Here is a 15,888-nt window from a genome sequence, read left to right on the forward strand (position 1 = left end):
CCTTAAGTACAGTTTTTTAGTATATATATGGCACACCACTATAAAATATGTATTTGAATAAGGATATTAATTATTTTACACAATACCATTGTTAACCATATTATAGTCTTGGAAATAGGAACTGCAATAGTATCCATCTCAGACCAACTGTTTTATCATTTTGTAGAAATATTTCAGTTTAATTAATGGAAACCCCTTGTCTAAATGCTATTAGCTGATTCATACTTTTTTTTTTTAAACCTGGCTTAAACAGAACTGTAAACTTTAACGAAGTCTCACAAATGTCCTTTTGCAGTTAAAAGGGGTTACTATGAACACTAAAACTGGCATTGTTTTTCTGTTATCAGGTTACAGTAGCTCAGGTCTCTAAGCACCAGAATCCCCCATACAGCTGATCAGTTACAGCTGTTAATTGTGGAGCAAGGGACTGCTGACATCTGCTTCTTACTTAGTTAGTTAATGGTTCCCTTCCAGGTCCTAAAAGGATTGCAGCCTCGTTCAAAAGACAATGTTGGTCCCCATCTACGTCTGCCTTCTACACTGCCTGTCTTGTTCTGGTTTGTCACTCTCCATACAAAGCAAATCTGAGTGAACTCACATCTGCCACTGATCGACCCAATTCGTGAGCAATCTTTTCCCATCGACCTGGGGTCCCCCCTGGGAACTTAACCATACTTCTTGTCAGCTGGCTAAGGTCCTCTTCTGTCCATTCAGGTGCCTGCAAAACATTTGTAAAACATTTATTATGCTGGGAAAATGAAAAAAATGGAGTTTGATTTATGTAATGTTTTTGTTCAGTATTTTATCCATCAAATAATGGATGTTGTAACAATGTAATTTAATATGGTTTCCAAAGCTTGTTAGTTGAATGCTCTGTTTCTTCCACTCTGTTATAGAGAACAGTACATAAAAACAACCATCAGTGAAGGAACTTGAACCATTAAAATATTTAATATACAAAATGTACATTAGTGCAGTACACACAATTAACTTAGGTCACTATGAAAAAAAAGCAAAATAAACAATTTTACTACTTAAAGTTTAAACCACAGTCTAAGATATCAACATTTTAAATAATATATAAAATCCTCTTACATATAACTGAATGATATATAAAGGAAGAGAAATCTTTAAAAAGTCCTCAGTTAAAAAAAATACTGAAAATAATCCTAAATGTTATTTAAAAATCTGTATCTTAAAATAGCATGCCCAATTCAGTCTGTTGTTAAAGCACCCATAATGTATTATATTTTAACATTTTGGCACAATACAGGAGTGAAATCTGACAATTTTACGTTCCACTGGGAATTTTTTTTTTAAAAGCACCTAAACCCTGTGGCTTCTGTGCACTGCACACATTAACAGAAAGAAACTGGACATTTTCAAAGAGCAACAAGGCCCAATAACCAAAGTATAAAACCATGTTCTACTGTAACAGCATGCTGCAAATTGTACACAATTTCCTCCTTTATGACAACCGTATAAAACTGAGTAAAAAGTGAAAAACATTGGTTCCTCAGATATGGTAAAACATTAACTATTAAATCTTTGTATGTTAAATTGCCTCTCCAAGAAGACAAGGCTCTGTACCAGCCTTCCACACTAGTAAAAGTAGTGACAATTGAACTAAGCATTTGTAAAAAGAAGTTAACCATTTCTGTTTTTTTTTTTAAAAGAATCCTTTATGATAAATACCTTTTCTAATCACCATTTCTGATAATGAACAGACATATATCAAGCAGTTTGCATTACAGAGCCATCAGCACAGAACAACAGTCAGAGGTGAGTGACCCCAGGGACCATCTCCACAGCTACAGCAAAGCTTCTCCCTGACACTAATCCTGCCTGTCATTCTCCCACTGTGCTCTAACCACACTGACATCCGCCTGCCGCACTGCAAGCTTAACGGGCCCTTCCTGACTTTTTACTGTCTCCCCCAATCAATGGTTCAAGCGTGCTCTTTTCACCATGTCCAAATGGCAGCTTCACTCATAATCAAAGTGCGTTGCCCCTGTTAAAGGGCTTCCCGAAAGGCTCTACCATTTGCATTCATTTGCAAAGCAAACTACTTTTATTCACTTTGTTCTGCTATCAAGAATGTTCCCTGAAGCAGATAAATTGGCATAAATACAACCTGCCACTTAAGAGACAGTAAATAATAGCCAATAGTGGGGAGGATTTTATCAATTGTTCTATTTTGTAGCCACGTAATTCTTTGTTCATCAAATGCTAAAAGCCTCAAATATTCATATTTATATAGTTTTTAATACAAGCATGAATTCATTATCTATCGTAGTTTAAATGTAACACACACACACACACACAGAGTAGTGTGTGTGAGATATAGCACATACATACCCACTTTATTATATATGTAGTGTATACTAGTGATTTTTGGAGAACATGCTAAATACAAACCAGGTCTCAATCACACAGTAACCTTACATTTTATTTATTGTACAAAATAAAAGCCTACATGTTCTGAATTAAAACCTCTTTATTTACATTTTCCATAACTTTGGGGTTCAGAGAAGTGAAGTTATTGGGTACCTATAAATATTCTAGTTTTGAAAATATAATTCCAGCAATATTTATTTATTTTTAAAATAAAAGAGGCTAAGTAGAGAATTTTTATGAATAAGTTTTTCATAAGTAGTATAGAACTGCACACATTGAATGTAAGCATTAGTAAATGCAATTTGTTTCAGTAACAAATGAAAGTTATGTTTTACATTGATTTCAAATGTAAATGATTGAAGCACAACAGTAGCTGCACAGATGTATCTTAACACAATGCTCAAAGCATATCCAAACAATTTCACACAAAAATCGAATTCATATTTCTGCACTACTAGAAACATTTTAGAGGTAACAAATTGTCTGATACGTTTTAAATTCTTTAAAACAATTTTTTGTCAGATTTGATTCTTGGATGTGCTGCATATTTTAATTCTTGTGTGTAAATGTTACAAAAGTAAACAAATATTTTCCTTAGCTATCACCATCATATAGGAATTCTAATAAAAACCTACTGTCTACTGATCTTTAAAAAACAATACTGATCTTTAAAAAACAAAACAAAACAACCTACTAATTCTATGTGCATCTATGATACCAATATATTGAATGTACTGAATGAAAAAAATATTTCAATAAGATGGTAACATACAATACAATTTTAAAAAATAAAATAAAAATAAGGACATAAAATTGGTAGGTCTGAAATTCTTTGATGGAGCTTTTTAGGAATCCATTATTAACCACAAGTGCTGTAAAGAGCTTTAGTGAATTTGCAATTCCTCAGCAATAGATAATTGTGTCTTTAGATGCAACAGCGCCTACTATGATCCAACTACTACAAGCAGCCAGGAGGGTGGCCATAGTGTGAATGTATTCTCCCTGTTCTGATCTGGAGCCAGCTGTAACTGAGAGTCTCAAATGAATGCATAAGCATACTGCTTTGTCACTTAAAACCATGTGTGTCCAATATTACTGAAACACTGGGCCAAAATTCATCTCTGCAGTTAGGTAATGGAAGATACCACATAGTGAGGGGACAGCTGTTGTGACTACACAAGCATTCAGATTTTGCATCAGAAAAGCCCTGCTCTGGGATTAACTCTCCATACTGAATACAAAATGAAAGTAAGCAGAGCTATAGGCCTCAGCTTTGAACTAGGGCTGTCGATTAATCACAGTTAACTCACATGATTAACTCAAAAAAATTAATCGCAATTAAAAAATTATTGCGATTAATGGCACTGTTAAACAATCAAATACCAATTTAAATTTATTAAATATTTTTGGATGTTTTTCTACATTTCAAATATATCAATTTCTATTACAACACAGAATAAAAAGTGTACAGTGCTTACTTTATATTATTTTTATTACAAATATCTGCACTGTAAAAATGATAAATAAAAGAACTAGTATTTTTCAATTCACCTCCATACAAGTACTGTAGTGCAAGCTCTTTATCGTTGAAAGTGTAACTTACAAATGTAGATTTTTTTGTTGTTTCATAACTGCACTCAAAAACTAAACAATGTAAAACTTTAGAGCCTACAAGTCCACTCAGTCCTACTTCTTGTTCAGCCAATCGCTAAGACAAACAAGTTTGTTTACATTTGCAGGAGATAATGCTGCCTGCTTCTTGTTTATGTCTCTCGAAAGTGAGAACAGATGTTCACATGGCACTTTTGTAGCCGGCAATTAATGCAACCCAAGACCCATTTGGATATCTTTGAGCCGATATCGCGGAGCCTTTGGAACTTTCTGCAAACGAAAGGAAAAGTTTAGGGGACTTCCTGAAGTCCTTAGTCCTGTCCAAGTAGAATACTAGTACTTTTCTAACATCTAGCATATTCAAAATTGCCTCCCTGTTGTCACGATGTGATTTTGTTTAAAAAGTGGGAAGATGGATCTGTTGATTCCCATGGAAAGTGGAGGCAACTTTAGGGAGAAACTTGGGATACGGCCTCAGAGTTGCTTTGTCTTTAAAAAAAGACAGCATATGTTGGGTGTGCCATTGGGGTTGCTACTTCTCCTATGTGCCTAGCTGAGGTGATGGCAATTAGAAATGCTGTCTTCATAGACAGGTGTTATGAGAGAGCAAGTTGCCATGGGTTCAAAAGGAGGTCCAATCAAAGCACTGAGAACTAGGTTAAGATCCCAGGTTGGAGCAGATGGTCTCACATGCGGGAAGAGATTCCCAATGCCCTTAAGAAATCTATGTGTCAGTGACTGAGCAAACACCAAGTATCCGTCTATCTGATGGTTAGTAACTGGAAAGTTACAGCAGCAAGATGTACCTTAAGGGAGCTGAGTGACGGTTCTGACTTCGTGGTCTAAAATGTAATCTAAAAATCAGAGGGAGGGAAGACAAAGTTGGGTCTGTGTGCTTAGAATGACATCGAACTTGGAATCATTTCTATTTTTGTAGGTAAGTACATCAAGTGGTAGACTTTCAGCTGTACAGCAACACGTCTTTCACCTCTCAGAGCATTCTAAGTCTTGGAACCAAGAAGGAGCCAAATCTGGGAGGTGGAGGACCTGCAGGTTGGGGTGAAGGATCAGAATAACTCTTACTTTGTCTCATCAAATTTTCAACAGGACCTTGGATAGAAGAGGAAATGGGGGAAAGGCATACAAGAGATCTCTGTCCTATAGGAGGATGAGGGCATCTCTGAGTGAATGATTCCCCAGGCTGGCCCTGGAGCAGTAACAAGGACATTTCTTGTTCTGGTAAGTAGCAAAGAGATCTCTAGTCGAGGTTCCCCAAAGAGCGAATAGGTCTCAAAGCATCTCTGAGTTCAGCTCCCATTCATGGTTGTGAGAAAAGTACTGACTGAGGCTGTTGGCTGTCACGTTCTGTATCCCTGGTAGTTAGACAGCGGAGATGAGCACATTGTTATGGGTGCACCAATTACAAAGTTTGAGAGCTTCTGTGCAGAGGGAGAGAGATCTGGCACCCCTCTGGCGATTTATATAAAACATACAGGTCATATTGTTCACCAGGACCTTTCTGTGGGTGTTCTTGATGAAAGGCAGAAAGTGTGCACAGGTGTTCCTGATGGCACTTAGCTCCAAAAGACTGATATGGAGAATCACTTCTGTGGAAGACCACTTGCCTTGAACCTTGCAGTCATGTAGGTGAGCCTATTAGGGAGGCATCCGTCAGAATCAGTTGCAAGAATGGAATGCCTGCTCGGACATTGGATGGGCCTTTTTCACCAGTCCAGGGAGTGCTTTAATGCAGAGGGCAGTGACAGCAGTTTGGTTAGTTTGTCCCTGTTCAGGGGACAGACAGAAGTGAGCCACATCAGAAGACACCCCATGAACATCTGGGCGTTTGGGGTGATGAAGCTGCATGCTGCCATATGACCTAGCAGCTGCAGGCAGTTCCCGGCCGATGTTTGAGGGCTGGCCTGGACTGTCTTTATGAGACTTGTAAGAGGGTGAGTGTGTAACGGGAAGAACGCTCTCACTTGTACTACATCAAGGTAGGTGCCGATAAACTCCAGTCGCTGTACCGGTGTCAATGCTGATTTCTTTAAGTTGAGCTATAGACCCAGCTATGCAAATGTGCACATGGTCGTCTAGGTGGCTCGTATAGTGTCCTGAAATGAGGAAGTCCTGAAGAGGCAGTCATCTAGATATGGGTAGATCACAATGCCCAATGTTCGCAGGTGCGCTGCTACGACAGAGAGAACCTTGGAAAATGCTCTGGGTGTGGAGGAGACACCAAATGGGAGCACCCTACTGTTAATGGTCCTGCCCAAAGGTAAACCATAGGAATCTCCTGTGTGATGGTCGTATTGAGATGTGGAAATAGACATCTTGTAAGTAGAGGGCTGAAAACCAATCTCCTTGCTCTAGAGCTGGAATAATAGCTGCTAGCGTGACCATCTTGAACTTCTGCACCTTCATGTATTTGTTTAATGCCCTTAGAGCTAGAACGGACCTCCAACCTCCCTTCGCCTTGCATATCAGGAAATAATAGGAGTAAAACCCCTTGCCCCTGAGTTGCACCAGTACCGGTTCTAGGGCCCCGATGCATAACAGATGATCTATTTCCTGGTGATGTAGGTTCTTGGGAGAAGGGTCTCCAAAGAGGGCAGGGAAGAAGAGTAGTAATGGGAGAAGGATGTGAATTGAATGGAGTAACTTCAAAATAATCTCCAAGACCCATATGTTGGAGGTGATCTTCTCCCAACTGCTGTGAAAGAGGAGTTCCAAAGGGGCATGACAGATGTGTAGGTGGCAACTGATGTTGCAAAGTATAGTTATTTGGGCTCGTCAAGACTGCTTTGAAGAGGCGGTCTGAGAGGTTGCAGATTGGGTTGCTGACTACTTCTGCTTCTGAACCCTGGGCCTCTTATGTTGCGGCTCGTAATGGTGCTGAGATGGCGGGTATTGAGGAGGTTGTGACCTGTGCTGTGGCTGAGAACTGTATTTCTGTCCCGCAGAGTAGATTCCCAGCAAGTGTAATGTGGCCTGGGAATTTTTCAAGGTATGGAGAGAAGAGTCTGTCTTCTCTGTGAAGAGCTTGGGCCCTTCAAACGGGAGATCTTCCATCATTGTCTGCAGTTCTTTGGGTAACCTGGAAAGGTGCAGCCAAGAAGCCCAACTCATTACCCCTGCTGTGGAGACCAAGCAGGCCGCTGTATCGGCTGCATCCAGTGCTGTCTGTAGTGCCGTTCTGGCTACTAACTGACCCTCTCTGACAATGACCTGAAACTGCTCCTTTTGTGTCTCTGGTAAGTGTTCCAGAAACATACTGAGTTTCCCATAATTAATAAAATCATATTTGGCCATGACAGCGTGGCAGTTCATGACTTATCTGCAATGTTGCCGATGAATACGCCTTCCTCCCAAAGAGATCTAGCCTTTTCCAACCCAATTCTGCGGAAAAGGACCTAGGGGTGACAGTGGACGAGAAGCTGGATATGAGTCAACAGTGTGCCCTTGTTGCCAAGAAGGCCAATGGCATTTTGGGATGTATAAGTAGGGGCATAGCCAGCAAATCGAGGGACGTGATCGTCCCCCTCTATTCGACATTGGTGAGGCCTCATCTGGAGTACTGTGTCCAGTTTTGGGCCCCACACTACAAGAAGGATGTGGAGAAACTGGAGAGAGTCCAGCGAAGGGCAACAAAAATGATGAGGGGTCTGGAACACATGACTTATGAGGAGAGGCTGAGGGAACTGGGATTGTTTAGTCTGCAGAAGAGAAGAATGAGGGGGGATTTGATAGCTGCTTTCAACTACCTGAGAGGTGGTTCCAAAGAGGACGGTTCTAGACTATTCTCAGTGGTAGAAGATGACAGGACAAGGAGTAATGGTCTCAAGTTGCAGTGGGGGAGGTTTAGGTTGGATATTAGGAAAAACTTTTTCACTAGGAGGGTGGTGAAACACTGGAATGCGTTACCTAGGGAGGTGGTAGAATCTCCTTCCTTAGAAGTTAAGGTCAGGCTTGACAAAGCCCTGTCTGGGATGATTTAATTGGGGATTGGTCCTGCTTTGAGCAGGGGGGTGGACTAGATGACTTCTTGAGGTCCCTTCCAACCCTGATATTCTATGATTCTATGATTGAATTGTATGGGGTTGACTTGCCATGATGCTGCCTGCCTTGTGCACTAATTGAATCCACTACAATGGACTTTGGTCGTGGATGTTGAAACAGGAAGTCTACCTCTTTGGGAGGGATGTAGTATTTTTTGTTGGCTCTCTTGCAGGTTGGGTGCGATGGAGGCTGGTGTCTGCCAGATGAGTTTGGCTGGATCTAGAATTGCCTCATTAATTGGGACGTCAATTCTGGACGAGGACCAGGTGTGCAGAATATCCACCAGCTGCCACCTCCTGTAGGGGAATAAAACGGTTATCTACCTTTCGTAACTGTTGTCCTTCGAGAGGTGTTGCTCACGTCCATTCCATTCTAGGTGTGTGAGCGCCCATGTGCACAGTCGTCCGAGATTTTTGCCTAAGCAGCATCCGTAGGGTCAGCAGTGGTGCCCTCTGGAGTGCTACGCTCATGCATCGGTATATTAGGTGCTGCTGGCCCTACACCCTCTCAGTTCCTTCTTGCCAGAGACTCTGACAGAGTGGTAGGAGGGCGGGTAACGGAATGGACATGAGCAACACATCTTGAAGAACAACAGCTACGAAAGGTAGTAACCATTTTTTTTTCTTTGAGTGCTTGCTCATGTCTATTCCATTCTAGGTGACCCCCAAGCAGTATCCCTGGAGGTGGGCTTGGAGTTCATGGTCATGCAGCTTGCAACACATCTTTATCGAAGCCAGCATCATCTTGGGCCTGCTGGATAAGTGCATAATGAGACGTAAATGTGTGGACAGAAGACCAGGTAATGGGCTCTGCAGATATCCTGGATAGGCACCTGGGCTACGAAAGCCACCGATGTGGCTTGTGCCCTAGTTGAATGGGTGGTCACAATCGCCAGTGAGGGAATGTTGCCAGATCATAGCAGCAGCATATATCAGCAGTGATCCAGGATGAAATTCTCTAAGAGGACACCGCATGACCTTTCATCCTGTCTGCCATCACAATGAACAGCTGCCTTGATCTATGAAATGGCTTGGTCCTGTCGATGTAGAAGACTAACGCCCTCCTGACATCCAGAGAGGCAATCTGCGCTCCTCCTCTGACTTATGAGGTTTTGGAAAGGTAAATATATGTCCTGGCCCATATGAAACCGAAACCACCTTGGGCAGGAACGCCAGGTGCAGATGCAGCTGAACCTTGTCCGTATAGAACACCGTATAGGGTGGCTCCGAGGTAAGGGCCCTAATTTCAGAGACCCTGTGGGCAGATGTTATTGTGACCAGGAATGAAACCTTCCAGGAAACGAGGGGAAGGGAGCAGGAAGCCAGAGGCTCGAAGGGGGAGGGGGGTCCCATGGCTGGCTTGTCCTTGGATTGCAAGGCCTTAACCATGTCCAGCGCCTGGTCTGGCGTCTGCGACACTGGAAGGCCCATAGAGGTCTTTGGCCACCTGGGTAGCTTAGTGTCAAAGGTCCCAGTAATAGCCGGGGTCCCCTGCCACTTGCAGGAATCGGATCCCTAGTTGGGCTCATAGTGTAGGCACCCTGATGCTTCTGGGTCCTGCGCTTCAGAGCTGCCAACACTGAAGTGGCCGCACTGGGGAACCCCTCTGGCTGGCCAATGACTCAGTTTGGGGGCTTGGAGCTTTTACAGGGGGAATCTGCTGGTCTTTTCTGTTACTCTACTCCCTCTGAAGTTGAAGGCTCTGGGGATGATCTGGGGTCAGCACTGGAGTCCCCTAGAAGTTGAAGTGCCTTCTCCTTCAACTTTTAACTTCAGCTCCCGGTTCTTGTGAGACCTCAGCTTTAGCTGATGGCTGAGGGAGCACTTCTAAGGGATATGAGACTCTCCCAGGCACTGGACACAGTGAGCATGTCTGGCCATTACAGGAATCAACTCCTTGCAGGAGAGGGTACCTCTTGAAGCCGGTGGAGCCAGGCATGATGGGAGGGGTGGGGGGCCTATCACCCTCTAGTAATGAGGAATGCAGAAGAAAGTTCTCTTTTTTTCAACTGAAAGAACTCAGAGAATCTTCTAAATGCCCCTGGAGTGGAGGAAATCCCCCCCAGACTGGGTGGAAAAAATAAACTCAAGTTTTTTCTTCTTTTTTTTTAAACCCAATGGAGTAAAAAAGGAAATATTAACTATTAAGGATAACAAAAGAAACAAAAACTACTACTGATGCTAATGACACAGACAAGGAAGGGACAACTGCCCGCTCCATTTGAGGACAAAAGTGGTGGAGAAGGAACTGAGGGGGATATGCAGTGCTAGATAGCCTCGAGGCAGACCATGAGGGAGGGAGAGCACATGTAGGGGTTGAACGGATACTGCTACCTAAAATCTCAGTGCACGGGTGCAGATAAACCTACTGCGGAGCATTCATAGGGACATTACTCAAAGAAGACTCCAAAGATCTGTTAGGGATGGGCCTGGAGAGGAAGCAGCACCGTAACAAGACCAGGAGCTAGAGCCTAGTAAATTTGTCCCACAATTTCCCTGGATAAAAAATAATGTAGTCTTTCATTGCTGTAGTAAGCCCGTCCTCTGATATTTGCACCTAGCCCCAGCAATGACAGATACACTTCCTGATTGCCTGTACCAGACCTGCAAATCATCAGTGTCTTCAGTCTTCACTTTATGTGAAATATATGCCTTTCACCTCACAGACGTGCAGGGAGCAGCAGACCACAGTAATACAAATGGCATTTGCCACACTGGCATCCAAATGATTTAAAAGGTAGCACCATCCTGCCTTCAGGATGTCAAATTCACACTCCACCCCCATCCTGCAACTGCTAAGCATATAATTAAACCTTCTTTTGCCAGGCCCTTGAAGGTCAGGGTACAGTTGCACGAGCCATGTCAGCAGAGGGACAGCGAGGTTCCCTAAAACAACAGGAGGCATGGAGACTCTGTTGATAACCATGTCATTTGACGGGAATAAGGTCTGTGTGTGTCCAAAAAGGTAAATGCAAGACAACGTGATCCCACTACTCTGTCCTTGTGGTCCTGCACCAGAAGCACTGGTCTCCATTTAGTGAATCTGCAGCTATGGCAGCAAGCATCAGGTGCCTTAATTGTGCCATGACTGTCTGTACCCCTTCTGAGACCCACTGCTGCTGAAATGTCCACCACCATCTCACAGACCCTCTCTCTGTATCCTGCAACAGTGAGCTGCGAGCAGGAAAAGCTTTTCCACCAGTGCTGGACCCATGGCTTGTCTTTGGCTGGAACAGATAAAAGCAGGGAGTTGGCAGATCTGGAAGAGCCTCAGCTAGATGCGTTGGTGGACTAAGAACACTTTTGCACAGAGGCTTGGGACAGACAGACAAGTTCTCCCACAATACACCACAAACCTAGCCCTAGATATAACCAGTGAGGCATTAAGAACCTTAGGATACACTCCCAGGTATCCTAGTGCCAAACATGTTTCAATGCAGCGCTAGAGGTAGGGTTGCCAACTTTCTAATCGCACAAAACCGAACACCCTAGCTCTGCCGCTTCCCCGAGGCCCCGCACCTGCTCACTACATTCCCCCTCCCTTGGTGTCTTGTTCTCCCCCAACCTCACTCACTTTCACTGGGCTGGGGCAGAGGGTTGGGGTTCAGGAGGGGGTGAGGGCTCTAACTGGGGGGTGGGAGGTGGGCTCTGAGGGGAGAAAAGGGGGTGCCAGAAATGGGGGATTCAGAGTACAGGAGGGGGAAAGCCTGGCCCAACTGAAGTCAATGGCAGTTTGGCCATTTATTTCAATGGGAGCAGGATTTCACCATAAGAATCACTTTGGTTAGTTTACTGAATGAAATACATTTCTAGGCTCTGATCTTACAAACACTCACGCATATGAATAACTAAGCATGCAAGCAGTCTTTTCATTCTTTATCATCATGTGCATTAACGTTTGCAGGATCAGGTCCCTAGTCAGAACTCATACAACCAAATACATTTTTGTAATTCAAGGCATATTTTATTTGTACCTATATTTTTTCCTATACAATGCTGTATTATGAATAGTACTTAACACATTACTGAATGTATAGTACCTTTAAATTAATTTCTTGCATGCCGATAATGGAAAGGTCTGCTGAAATCTGCCCTTCCTTAGCTAGGCTACTAAACACCTGGCATTGTGCTCCAACTGCTTGGTGCAGATTAAAGACATACACAGGTCCCAACAGCTCACATTCGGCTGAATTCATACTCACAACTCTTACATTTTTGCTCCGATATACGTTATTCCTACTTGTGTCCTCAAATTCCTTCTCAAAATTCACTTCCGCTACAATGCCCTACTACTAATCAGCCAATGTTTAACTTGCTAGTCTGAAAGGAAGCTGGGGTATGACAATATGTATTTATTGTTGTATTTACAGAACTTTTTTAAAATAGCAAATGTATATATAATACAAACTGACTGTCTTCATCATCTTAGAGCATCTTGTAAGCTCTTCAGGACAGGAGCCATATCTACCTCTGTTTCTACAGCACTTAGCACAATGATATCCTGATTCAGATATGAGCCTGGAGTATGGTCTCTGGACACTAGCATAATACAGAAAGATATTATGTTGAAGAAATTTAAGTCAGTAGGTGACCTTAAAATTGCTTTCATTTTGTTCAAAGCAAAATAAAAGGCTAAGAAGCACTTCTCATGAATAAACTGAGATGTGAATAGTTGATTTTAATTACAGTGGGTTTTTCTGAGATTTACAGTGGCTGCCATTTTGATAAAATGACATGTTTGACACTGGCTTTTTGGCAGGCGTTTGGTGAAACTGTAAGCCAGCTTTAATACCAGTTTTAACAGTCAGAAGGTTGTTTAAATCTTTCAGCATTTAAATGAAGAGTCTAATTTACAAATATTAACATTCACTTTGATAGTTAAATCAGATTGGAAACTGGCATTCAAACCCCTCTGTGTACTCTATAAGGTTAGTATCGCAGCTGTTTTATTTTTTGAAAAGCAAAGATGTCTGCAATCATTAGGTTCAGAAATACCAATGTAATTAAAATATTTATTTTCAAATATATTCCACAATCTATGCATGGCAAGGAGTGATTCTTACTTTAACATTCACACTCCTGGGTTGAGTAACATGGGTACAACTATCTTGAGAGCCTACAGGGCAAAAACAAACCCCCATTTACTTATTTCAGAGAGGAAAATCCTGATCACCAAGAGGAGGTTAGTTATTTGTTTCCAGTAGTGCCCACAATGTGCTAGGTGAGTACCATACGTAAGAGTAGCCACAGTCCCAGCCTTTAAGAGCTTAGTTGTCTGTTCGATCATAACCCAACAAAAAGATGGGAGAAAGGGTAAAAATGTGTAAGTAGTAGAGATCAAAACAGTAAATAGCCATGTAAGGCAATAACACTGATAACATTTTAAATCTCCAAGTACCCACAAATAGTAATGATCAGCCAGTCAGTTGTTTGTGGGTGTCACAGTAGATATAACATAGACAAAGGAATTTTTAAAAATGATTTGAAATCTTGCAGTATTACAGGTACATCCTGATACCCAGGGACCACTTGGTACTAATTGGCAGAGGATCCATGGGGTGCATATGGCTGTACAGGGATCCCCTGGGTCAGACATATGCATAACAGTGAACTAAAGGATGCGTGTGAAGTCTCTACAGAGAGCCAGTAGTCCACTGGTTGACAATTACTGCAAAAATGTATGTATGGATAATATTTAAGGAGTTATATATCTATACTGGAAACTAGGTTCTTAAGGTCTTGGAGATAAGGCAGGTCACCAGGAGTTGATATATGTCAGAAAGGTTCCTTTCAGGCAGGAGATAACAGACACCTATCTCTCTGCCTGGCTATTTGTGTACTGTATGCCTCACAATGCATATCTATTTGCATACTTAGCCAGAGGCTAAGAAAGAGATTACAAAAATCTACCAGAGGGGAAATCTACAGAATGTAGCAAACAGCAGGGGTACCATTTTTGGATAGTCTAGAAAAGACAAAGGATTGTTCTGGGATATTTTGGAGTTCAAAGGAACATACTAGATCCTTCACCAAGGAGGCAATCTGAAAGCATACTTATGTTAAGGGGGAGCACAACAAGCCAGACTGTAAAAGCACAGCAAGGATTTTGGGTGAGCAATGCTCTACAAGATGAGAGTCTTTTGTTCATTAAGTCTAGGCTGTAGAATACATGGTATGATTTTATTTTATATGCAACCATTTGTTTCCAATACTTCTACTTGCTATTATTTGAATCTCTAAGCTTTCTTAAATTAAAACTTGATTTCACTATAAACGTATCTAAGCGCTGGGTATTAAGTGCAGTGGTCATCTGAGGTAGAGCTGGTAAGCTGGGGTGTACTGTTTCTTTGCGAGCAGCGAATCTGGGAATACTGCGAGTGTCCAGTGGCCCAGGGCTGGACGTTCCGTGGAGAAACTCGGAGGGCTTGAGCATGCCGATTACTAACCTGTAGAATGACAGCAGGGCCTCTGAGGCCTAGAGGGGAGTGCTTGTGTTGAACATAGCCAGTGTAGTTGGAGAGCTGACCCATGGCAGGAAATAGCAAGATGCCTCACAACACTGGGTACCCCTGGGAAACAAAATCCACTGTGGAAATTGAATGCAAACAAAAATATAAGGCTATGTAGACTGATTCAGCAACTCCTAAAACAATAACACAGAGATGTATTGCAAAAAGACTGATACAGTACTCTATGACAGCTGGATGATTCACAGAAAGGTAGTGATATATGCAGTCATAGTTTTTAAGGAACCATTAAATCATCTAGTCTGACCTCCTGCATAACACAGGTCACAGAATTTCACTTGGTTACCCGAACACTGAGCCCAATACCTTGTTTGACTAAAACATATCCTACAGAAAAACATCCAAGTCTTGATTTGAAAAAATCACAAGACAGAATTAATCACTTCCCTTGGTAGTTTGTTCCAATGGTTAATCAGCCTCACCGTTAAAAATTTGTACCTCATTTCTAATTTGAATTTGTGTGGTTTTAATGTCCAGCTACTGGTTCTTGTTATGCAACTAAATTAAAGAGCCCTTTAGTATCTGGTATTTCCTCCCAATGAAGTTACTAATTTACTGTAATCAAGTCACCTCTTGACCTTCTTTTTGATAAATTAAACAGACTGAGTGCTAAATCTCACCATAAGGCATTTTCTCCACTCTTTGAATCATTTTTGTGGCTCTTCTCTGTACCTTCTCCAATTTTTCAATATACTTTTAAGCATGTGAACACCAGAACTGTACACAATATTCCTGTATTGATCTTACTAATACCATATGCAGAGGTAAAATCATCTTCCTACCCCTACTTGTATAAACAAGGGAGTAGCATCCAAGGATCACACAGCTCTGTGATGCTGACATGCTTTTTTCTAAAGCTGGTTACTCTAGTTAGGCTGCTGAAGAATGTCTGACTTTCAGAAAACAAATGAAGTATAATGAAAGATTCTGCAAGATGTTCTGAATCTAGTGTTACTCCAAATAACTTATTTACATGTGCTGTGGAATCTAAATTAATTGGTTTATATTGGGATTGTTTCTTTTAAAATCTAAATCTTGAGAGCTATTTTTTATTGCTCACGGAAGACACTAGATCAGGGGTGGGCAGACTACGGCTCCGTGCATTGCCCTTGCCTCCAGGCACCACCCCCCACAGCTCCCACTGGCCAGGAATGGGGAACCGTGGCCAATGGGAGCTTCGGGGGAGGTACCTGGAGGCACAGCAAGGGCAGCATGCAGAGCCCTGTGCCGTGCCCCCCCCCCCAAGGGGCTGCACAGGGATGTTTTAGGTAAGTGACATTGGGCCGGAGCCCGAA

At 42.2% G+C, this 15,888-nt stretch overlaps 1 protein-coding gene across 5 annotated transcripts in view; it reads right to left on the reverse strand.

Annotated features, from left to right (window-relative positions):
- Window positions 1-15,888, reverse strand: part of DNAJC1 (DnaJ heat shock protein family (Hsp40) member C1) — a 197,837-nt gene that overhangs the window by 25,561 nt on the left and 156,388 nt on the right. For all 5 annotated transcript variants that reach the window (XM_073334216.1, XM_073334217.1, XM_073334218.1 and 2 more), the window contains one exon: window positions 599-718. In XM_073334216.1, the coding sequence (XP_073190317.1) occupies window positions 599-718 (120 nt within the window). The remainder of the gene's footprint in view (window positions 1-598; window positions 719-15,888) is intronic.

Source organism: Lepidochelys kempii, chromosome 2, assembly GCF_965140265.1.
Source record: "Lepidochelys kempii isolate rLepKem1 chromosome 2, rLepKem1.hap2, whole genome shotgun sequence".
Classification (NCBI taxonomy): Eukaryota; Metazoa; Chordata; order Testudines; family Cheloniidae; genus Lepidochelys; species Lepidochelys kempii.